The sequence below is a fragment of the Rattus norvegicus genome, chromosome 3 (assembly GCF_021556685.1).
Source record: "Rattus norvegicus strain SHRSP/BbbUtx chromosome 3, alternate assembly SHRSP_T2T, whole genome shotgun sequence".
Taxonomy (NCBI): domain Eukaryota; kingdom Metazoa; phylum Chordata; class Mammalia; order Rodentia; family Muridae; genus Rattus; species Rattus norvegicus.
In genome coordinates, this window is record NC_141536.1 from 157,404,958 (window position 1) to 157,414,998 (window position 10,041).

At 48.5% G+C, this 10,041-nt stretch overlaps 1 protein-coding gene across 3 annotated transcripts in view; it reads right to left on the bottom strand.

Annotated features, from left to right (window-relative positions):
• Positions 1-844: 844 nt before the first annotated feature.
• Zfp93 (zinc finger protein 93) overlaps positions 845-10,041 on the bottom strand; it is a 29,407-nt gene continuing 20,210 nt past the window's right edge. For 2 of the 3 annotated variants that reach the window (XM_087651172.1, XM_087651171.1), the window contains exons 5-6: positions 6,748-6,999; positions 845-2,091 (exon numbers count right to left, since the gene is read on the bottom strand). In XM_087651172.1, the coding sequence (XP_087507298.1) occupies positions 1,382-2,091; positions 6,748-6,999 (962 nt within the window). In that variant the 3' untranslated portion in view covers positions 845-1,381. 3 annotated transcript variants of the gene reach the window in all.

Genomic DNA, 10,041 nt, shown 5'->3' on the forward strand with positions numbered 1-10,041 from the left:
GGGGGACTCTAGGCAGGGGGTTCACCATAAGCCACACCCCAGCCCCTCACTGAGCCACAGGCTAGCCCCTCTCTGGGGGATTCTAGCAATGGCTCTACCACCGAGCCACACCCTCAGCCCATCTCTTAGTGTTTCCTAAGTGTTCTTCAGTCTACAGAAAATTCTCATCCTGTCCCCTTTTCCCACCACCAGATCTATTAAGGCCAATTCCAGAAGCTCGACCATGTAGTTAATGAGGCCCAGTTTTGTTTTGTTTTTGAGGCAAGGATTTACATAGTCGGGGTTGGTCTTGAACTCTCGATCTTCCTGTCCTCACCTCCCAAATGTAAGGATTATAGAAGTACACCACTCTGCCCAGCTCACACAAATATTTATATCAAATAAGGGCAGTGTTTGAAGCAAATAGGCCCATGAAGAAAATACAAAGTTCTGGATGACTGACAGCTCAATCTGGTTTCTGGAGCTTCGAGGCTTTGTAACAGAGTAACAGATCTGACTGGAGGATTAGGTTAGGTTTCAGCTGCGTTGTAGCGAGCCAACGCTAGGAGCCTGGAATCACGTGAAAACTCACTACACACCCCTGAAGCCTGCCCAGGACTCACTGGGCCCCAGACTTTTCTTTCTCAGTTTGTATTTCAAATTCTGCAACAACCAGATGGGGCTGAGTTAGGGCTACCTTGATCTTTGGCGCCACCATCAGTTCAATCTGCGTTTTGCTTCACTGGGAGACTAATTCCCGGGGGAAATTCTAGGTAGGAGCCTTTGCCATTAAGTTACTGACTGGGCTGGGAAGGGACGGAAACATACCACAGCCGGTCTACAGACAACTGTAAAGACGCTCACATCCCTCAAAAGAAAAGTTCACTTTTTTATTGAAAAAACAAAAAACAGAGAAAAGAAACCACACAAATTATATATAAAGCTGACACTAGCAGCCACTGCCCAGGTTAAGACAGGGTTTTACCACACACCCTGTCAGAGCACGGACTCCTTTCTTCGCCCCCACACAGCTCAGTGCAGATGCAGTGTTGTGGGCTCGCCAGCTTAGTAACTCCTCCAGAGACGAGTCCCTTTCCCAGTCTCAACTCAGAGGCAGCGACTTTCCCCGAGGAGGTGGAGTTGTGCTTAGTAGACTCAACCTTTGGATGGCGGAGGAGGCCACAGTGTGCTAAGGGAATGCGCGTAGAGAAGGAACTGGGGGTAGGCAATTGTCCCCGTGGCCTTGCTTTGACACCTATGCCCTCGTGGGTTAGCCGCTCCATTGCTGGAGGCTGGGGAGGTCGAGGCTGCTTTAGAAGAGAAGGCGAGGTCCTCCTGTGGTGTCACCGTGCAGGGCTGGCATCGACGTTTTTCAGATTCCTGAGAGACCGCCCATGCTTCTCTAGAGGTCATGGCTGGGCTCCAGAGTGCTCTCCAGCTGCTCCACAGAGACCAGGGGTCCAAGCTGCCCGGAAGCAATGCCTTCCAAGGGGAAAGAGACCAGGTTTGAGTTCTTGTTCTCGCCCCAGTCACTGTGCTGCTTCTGATGACACCTCAGAGAGTCGTCCCTGGCAAAGGAGGCACCGCACTTGTCACATCGGAAGGCCTTCTGGGTGACGATGTTGGTCACGTGGTGGGGGCCGCTCTCCCTGGGCCCGTCCTTACCCTGCGGGGCCCTGTTCTCGGTCTTGGCCCTTTCCCTGTGCACCTTGTCGATGTGTTTGGCCAGGCTGCTGGGCCGCTTTGTATCAAAGCTGCAGAAGTCACATTTGAAGGGCCGGTCCTTGCAGTGGACTCGGCTGTGCACGCGCAGGGCGGCTGGGCTGGAACAGGAGTAGCTACACTCGGGACATTTCTCAGGGTGGTCGGCCTGATGCAGGCGACTGTGCTCCAGCAGGTCGGCCCGGTCCCGGCCCTGGAAGGCACAGTGCAGACACTTGAAGGTGTGCTTGATGCGGATGTGGGACTTGAGGTTCGCCTTCATGGTGCAACGGACGTCACAGAACTCGCACTTGAAAGGCTTCTCTCCCGAATGCACGATCATGTGCCGCTTCAAGTCTGAGCTGATTTTGAATTTGGCGCTACAGAGCCAGCACTGGAAGGGGGTGTCCCCTAGCAATGGAAGGCGTGATTACATTAGAGGGGGCAGGCAACAGAATTCTCCACTAGACGCATACCACATACCTGGCCAGGAGACAGGTGGGTCTTTTGAACTCTGGTTTATAACTTCCTGATAAGGACAACACTTACCATGTATACTGACTCATACTGTCAGCCCATTTCATAGACGGGGTAGCTGGTGCTCAGAGGGCTCAAGTGGTGGGGCCCAAACTCATGTACCGACCCCTCCACCCCGCAAGCCCACACTCAATGACACTGGAGTTCTAGAAATGCAGTCTATGTTGCATACGAGGTCTCCAAATAAGATTTAAAAACATGTGGCTGGTAAGATGGCTCAGTGGTTAAAGCATTGGTTGGTCTGGCAGAGAACCCATGCTCGGTTCCCAGAAGCCACATGGCAACTTGCAACCACCTGTAACTCCAGTGGCTGAGGATCTGATGCCCTCTTCTGGCCTCTGCCAGTACAGCACACATGTGGCGAACAGACAGACAGACACGCAGGCAAACTTCCCATACACGTGAAATAAACATAAATAAATCTTGAAAACCGTAACCTCAAAAGCATACAGAGATGCTTATTATCGTCTTCCTGTACAAGTCATTCAACATGTATTAATAACCTTTTTAAATTTTCTAAGTGCACACTGACTCTTTTGAATTTTTTCCTTTTTCTCCCCGAGACAGAGTCTCACTATGGAACTCTGGCTGTCCGAAACTCACTGTGTAGATCTGGGTGGCCTCGAACTCACAGAGGTCCACCTGCTCCTGCCTCCTAAGTACTGGGCGAACAGCACTCTGCCTGGCTCAGAGTGGAAGTTACCTACAAAGTTAACGTACAGGGGTGGCACCAAGCATCTTCGGGGACAATTAGTGAAGAGGCACAACTTTCTTTGGTGGCTCAGTTTTTAGTCTTCTCTCTGAAGGCCTTGCACAGGTTTTGGTAATTTGGGGATTGGGGGAGGGGGGAGGCTATTTTACAGTCATTATCGACTGGCGAAAAGTTCATAAGTCATTTTTGCTCGACCTACCTAGCAGCTGTGTACCCATGGCAACGACCTGATTTTTTTCCAACGTTACCTTCTAAGGTGAACAGCAGCCCACACCAGAATGCCAGTTTCTTTTGAATATCCCTTCTCTTCCCACCAACTCTCCAACTGTCGGGAGTCTCTTTACCGTGCGTACATTCAAGTATATTTTCACCTTTCTTCCCAGCCCCCTCTACCCCCCTCACCCCTGAGATAGGGTCTCACTGTGTAGCTGGCCACCAGTGAACTCGATATTTAGACCAGGCTGGCCTTCAATGCAAAGATCTGCCTGCCTCTTCCTCCTGAGTTAATTAAAGGAATTAAAGGTGAGTGGCCCTCACTGCCTGGCACCTTTTCATTCTTACCAGGCATGGTGGCTCATGTCTGTGATCCCAGCAATCAGGGGATCGAGGCTGGAGGATCACTGTGAGTTTGAGGTCACTCTGAACTATTAAGTGAGATCTTATCTCAGAGAGCCAAAATAAACCGTTAAACAAAACAAAACAAAACAAAACAAAAACAAAAACAGCCTAGAGAGATGATGGCTTAGTGGGTGATGTACCTACAGGATCTCAGTTGGGATGCCTGGTACAATGGTAAAAAAGCTGATGTGAAGGGCTGGAGAGATGGCTCAGAGGTTGAGAGCACTGACTGCTCTTCCAGAGGTCCTGAGTTCAATTCCCAGCAACCACATGGTGGCTCACAACCATCTGTAATGGGATCTGATGCCCTTTTCTGGTGTGTCTGAAGATAGCGACAGTGTACTTATACAGAATAAAGCTGATGTGAGAGTATACAACCCTGACCCCAGTGCTGGGGGTGGGGTAGGACGAGAGGCTCCCCAGGGCAGCTGATTGGAGAGTGGGAGACACTGTCTCAAAGAAATAATAAAATAGGGCTGGGGATTTAGCTCAGTGGTAGAGCGCTTACCTAGGAAGCGCAAGGCCCTGGGTTCGGTCCCCAGCTCCGAAAAAAAGAACCAAAAAAAAAAAAAAGAAAGAAAGAAATAATAAAATAAAAACAACAGTGGGGAGCAATAGAGAGAGACACCCAGTGCTCCCCTCTAGCCTCTTCCTGACTCTCATGAATAAATATTCACATACTTGTACACATGTATATACCATACACACACATGACATGCATAGGCACACATATTTTAAAAGACACAAAGTTTTCATTTTGTCTGTGATTTGCCCTAGTTTGTTTTCATATTTCCATTTTCAAATTAAAGTATAAATAATTTAAGTTAGGACCAAATACGTGCCAATCACTAGAGTCACACACCAACCCCTCTCACTGGCCACCATGCACGGTGTTACTACCATCAGAAGAAATGATTCATCTCTATGCAATAAAAGGAAAGAAAAAAAGAAAGAAGACATGGTTCTCTTCCTTGAACGCTTTCCTGGGGGCCTGGTTTAGCTTGCTTCTTCGGCTGGACCCTATTTCTTTTCTTTTCAAAATTTATTTCATGCATATGAGTACACTGTAACTGTCTTCAGACACACCAGAAGAGGGCATCAGATCTCATTACAGATGGTTGTGAGCCACCATATGGTTGCTGGGATTTGAACTCAGGATCTCTAGAAGAGCAGTCAGTGCTCTTAACCACTGAGCCGTCTCCTCAGCCCTCATTAGAAAACACACTCATGCAAAGCAGGTGGTAAACTCTGCCACAAAATATTTTATGTGTGACTCTCTGATTATTGCACAGCAGCAAGAATGTCTGTCGGGATGATAGACAGACAGAATGGTAAGAGAAAACCTTAAGCACAACAGAAATAGGGAACCCATTCAAAACCGCAGGAGATAGGAAACCAGAGAGATTAGATGACTTCACAACCTTGCGGGATGACTTTTTCTCAAGAAACAGAGTCCAGGGCTGGAGAGATGGCTCAGTGATTAGGAGCACTGACTGCTCTTCCAGAGGTCCTGACTTCAATTCCCAGCAATTACGTGGTGGCTCACAGCCTTTTGTAATAGGATCTGATGCCCTCTTCTGGTGTGTCTGAAGACAGCTACAGTGTACTTATATACATTAAATCAATCAATCAATCAATCTTTAAAAAAGTCTCTTTCCTTCCTTCCCTTCCCTTCCCCCTCTTCTCTTCTTTTTTGTTTTTTGACAGGGTTTCTCTGTGTAGCCCTGGCTGTCCTGGAACTGATTCTTATGATAGAGTAGGCTGGCCTTGAAGTTGAAAGTCGGCCTGCGTCCACCTCCTAAAACCTGGGATTAAAGGGTATGTAGCACTATTGCCCGCCTTTGACTGCCAACCTTCCATCCTTTCTTTATCAATTAATTTTCTTCCTAGACTATTCTAATTTGTTTTTTTATCCTCTAGGCTTTTTTTTTTTTTTTTTTTTTTAATTTCTGGGAATCCTTGGCTGGGGTACAGGGGCGGCAGTGACTACCCTAAGCAGGAGACACCATGGATGGATAGCTTTACCTGGAACTGAACAGGCTGTGCAGCCTTGCTCCTGGGCACTGGCTTCTTCCCTGAGCTCAGTGTGGCCTTTGATATCTGTACCTCAGTTCCAAGTGCACAGTTTTCAGGTTACTCGGACGCCTGCAGGGAAGGCTGGCTCCCAGGACCGTGTCTAGCTCCTTCTGTCTACTGGAATACAGCTTTCTTTTTTCTTTTTTTTTTTCTTTTTTCTTTTTTTCGGAGCTGGGGACCGAACCCAGGGCCTTGCGCTTGCTAGGCAAGTGCTCTACCACTGAGCTAAATCCCCAACCCCCTGGAATACAGCTTTCTTAACTCAACGTCTGGAGCCTCTGATCAGACCTACTGCCTCACTCTTGCCTGTGGGATAGTTTTGCTGGCTATAAAATTATATGTTCAAAGTCAAGTACTTTGTGACACAGGATCTCATGAATCCCAGCCTGGCCTTGATCTTCACCTCTGATCCCCACTGCTTTTAGCTCCCATGTGCGGGGACTACAGGTGTGAATCACCATCAGGCCTGATTTACATGGCCCTAGGGGTGGGACCGGTGGCTCCGTGCATGTTAAGCAATTTCTCTATTAATTGAGCTACGTTTCCCCAGCTCTTCTTAACTCAGTTCAAAATGCCAACACGTTTCCATTGGCTTGCCGTATTCTATGAGCTTTTTGAAATGCTTGTGTCTCATTGTGAGTACCTCAACACTCCACCTCCTCGAGTGTGAATAGGTGTGCAGAGGATAATCTGGCTAACATTAGTTTTGTGGAGTCCCACAAAGAAGGGAAGGGAAGCCTTGCAGAAGAAGACGTGTCGTTTGCAACCACACCCAGCTGACTTTGTTATGTTCCTGAATGAAGTCGGGAGAGCAGAGAGTAAGCCAAAACACTAGAGACATCTACTTGGCTGGCCACTTTTATTTGAGATGTATGCTTTGACACGTGGCTGCTGTGATGGGTTCCCATCCCCACTGGTATTCTATCACTTAGATAACAGACGTCATACCGGTTCTACCGAAAACTGTCCTTGTGGCAAAGAAGACCCAAAAAAACCCACGTTGGGCCAGACTACAAATTACTTTATTTCTACCAGCAACTCTTGGCGGTTGCTCGTGTCCTCAGAAAGCGCGGGCGAGTAATAGGAAAAGTGAAGCAGCGGGGGCCTCTGGGTGAGGGGCTTACCTGTGTGCGAGCGCAGGTGCACGGTGAGCTGGCTGGAGTTGCGGCTGGCGTAGGGGCACATCTGGCACTTGTAGGGCCGCTCGTCCGAGTGGATGCGCAGGTGTTTCTTGAGGCTGCTGCTGTCCACGGCCGCGTAGTCGCACAGGTGGCACTTGTGCGGCTTCACGCTCGTGTGGCAGCGCATGTGCATGGTCAGGTTGTCCTTTCGGCTGAAGCATTTGTCACAGAACTCGCACTTGTGTGGCTTGTCACCTTCAAACACAAACGCAGTCAAGGTTACAGGCTTTTGAGGCCAGGGCGACATCTTGGTTTCCTTTCCCGTTGCTGATAAAATACCAGGACACAGTAACTTAAAGGAGAAAGGGTTTTTGGTTTTTGGCTCACAGTTCTCAGGTTTAGTTGCATCCACGATCAGGAAACAGGGGAATGGATGTCTGCTGCTGCTTAGCCCCTTTCTCTATTGAAACAGTCCAGGGTCCCATCTAGGGAATGGTGCCTCCCACAGTGGGCATGTCTTCCCACCTTGGTTAGCTCCACGAGACAATGTCCTAAAGACACACCCAGAGGCCTATCTCCCGGTCAACTCTAGATTGTCAAGTTGACCGCTATACTAACCATCACGGGGTGATAGTATAAGCAGATGCCCTCCCCTCTCCATCCAACGGCCGCACATAGAGGAGAGAGCCAAAAGTCAGAGTGGGGAACAAAGAGAGAGCTGTGCTTGGATGGCTTCAACATTAAGGAATTCTGAGAGACAGATTAAGCACAAATGAGAGGCTAAATCCCATCTGGGACAAAAGAAATGTTCTCAGAAGTAATCAAGGTAAGAAGAGACAGGTGTAGGGGACAAGCTTCTGGTTCCTGGATGAAGAAATACTTAGAGAACCACCTTTTACCACTACCAATCTCTACCCTGGGCCTCCTCGTGTAGCCTACATTGTCCTTGAACTTGGGGCTGACCCTTCTGCTTCCTTCTTCCTGAGTGCCAAGAGCCTTTATGCTTTTCCTTCCTTCCCTCTTTCCTGACGGGGTCTTACTGTGTATCCTGGCTGTTGTGGAACTCTCTGTGTAGACCAGGCTGGCCTTGAACTCATAGATCTACATCCACCTGCCTCTGTCTCCCAAGTGCTGGGATTAAAAGTGTGCATCACCGTAATACCAGCCTTTATATCCTGTCTGGACTGGAGCTACGTACCTTTGGACTATTTTTTTTCTTTTTTTCGGAGCTGGGGACCGAACCCAGGGCCTTGCAGTTGCTAGGCAAGCGCTCTACCACTGAGCCAAATCCCCAACCCCCCTTTGGACTTTTATTAGACACACAGAGAGAGAGAGAGAGAGAGAGAGAGAGAGAGAGAGAGAGAGAGAGAAAGAGAAAGAGAGAGAGAACGCACACTCTTATGACATAGGAGTGTTGTAGGGTCAAGAGGATAACTTTTGGAGGTCTTTTCTCTCAATCCACTATGGGTCCCACAGATCACCAAGAGTCTACCCACTAAGTAATCTCATTGACCCTTTTTAGTAATCATCATCATCACCATCATCACCATCACCACTACCATCACCATCATCATTATCACCACCACCATCACCATCACCACCATCATCACCATCACCATCATCACTACCAACACCATCATTATCATCACCACCACCACCATCACCATCACCATCATCACCATCATCATTATCATCACCATCATCACCATCATCATTATCACCACCATCATCACCATCACCATCATCACTACCAACATCATCATCACCACCACTACCATCATCACCATCATCATTATCATCACCATCATCATTATCACCACCACCATCACCACCATCACCATCATCACCACCATCACCATCATCACCACCATCACCACCATCACCATCATCACCATCACCATCATCACTACCAACACCATCATCATCATCACCACCACCACCATCACCATCATCACCATCATCATTATCATCACTACCATCACTATCATCACTACCACCACCACCATCATCATCACCACCACCATCATAATCTATTAAAAATCAGGCATGATGGTGGTGGATTCCTGAGATCCTAGCCTGCGGGAGGAAGAGACAAAATCAAGCATCCAAGGCCACTCTTCACTACACAGTTGGAAGCCAGCTTGGGAGACATGATACCCTGCCTCAAAAGCATGAACGTACATCACCAAGAGGGCATGTTATCCTAAAGCATAACTTTTATACCCTGTAGATAGAGTCCTCCTAGAGGCTCACTGCCTCTGTCTGATAACCTAGGCCTGGTCCTGGAAGCTTCAAGCCCCATACAATCTGATCTAGGCCCAGAATGTTTTCAGCCTCAGACTTGCTGCTGAACAAGCTCACCTTTTCTAGCTCTTTCTGAGCTCTGGCTGGCTGGTTCAACTCGGCTCTAACTCCTCTCCAAGCTGACTGATTCAATCTGGCTTCTCCCTCTTGGCCTCTGCTGACTCTCTCGGCCTCATTAACTCTGGCAATCTGTTCTAATCTAATGTCTCCTTCTCGTTCTCTGGCTTCTTCTGTCTTCACCTGTGCCTGTTCTCTCTGCAAACAGCCTCCGTTGAGCTCTCCTGGCAAAACTGCCCCCTTCTCCTTTGTCTGCACTGCTCTTTCCTCTCTCTCTTCTCCTGAGAGCTGAGCACATCCTACTCTCTCAGATCCTTCTCTGATCCGCTACTTTGTCTGCCACTCAACTGGACATCACTTTCAAACATGGGCGCTTTCTTCTACAAACTAATTTTGCCTTTGTTGTTTGGAATCAAATGTGTGTGCTGAGGGCTGAGACACAGTGCAGGGAGGAACAGGCATTTCCAGTAAATAGTACAATCTTGGTGTTGTGGTCAGATATCCCGCAACACGTCAACTAAGGAATTCGGTGAGGCTGCCGAGCCCACGCAGGCTTGCCCGTGACAATATGCACCTTTCATTTGGGACACCCAGAGCTGGAGAGGCTGTGGGAAGAGGGACTAGAAATAAATGGGAGTTGCTCTGGTCTAATTTCTCTGCACACTTCAAGCTGATGTAAGAAACAATATGGATCAGAAAAGGAAAAGGAAAGAGAATCAGCCACCGTGGTCGTGGCTGGGCATGTAGCTCACTGGTAGAGTACTTGCCTCGCATGCACAAGACTGTTATCACACCTGAGTCAACCCCAAGCAACAAGACACATGGCAAGGGACCATGTACAGACACAGATATCGGAACCTGCTGATGGGTCCTTCCCAGCAGAGGGATGCTCCAAGGTGTGAGCTATGCTCCCATCAGCTTTTGCCTTGTTACTGC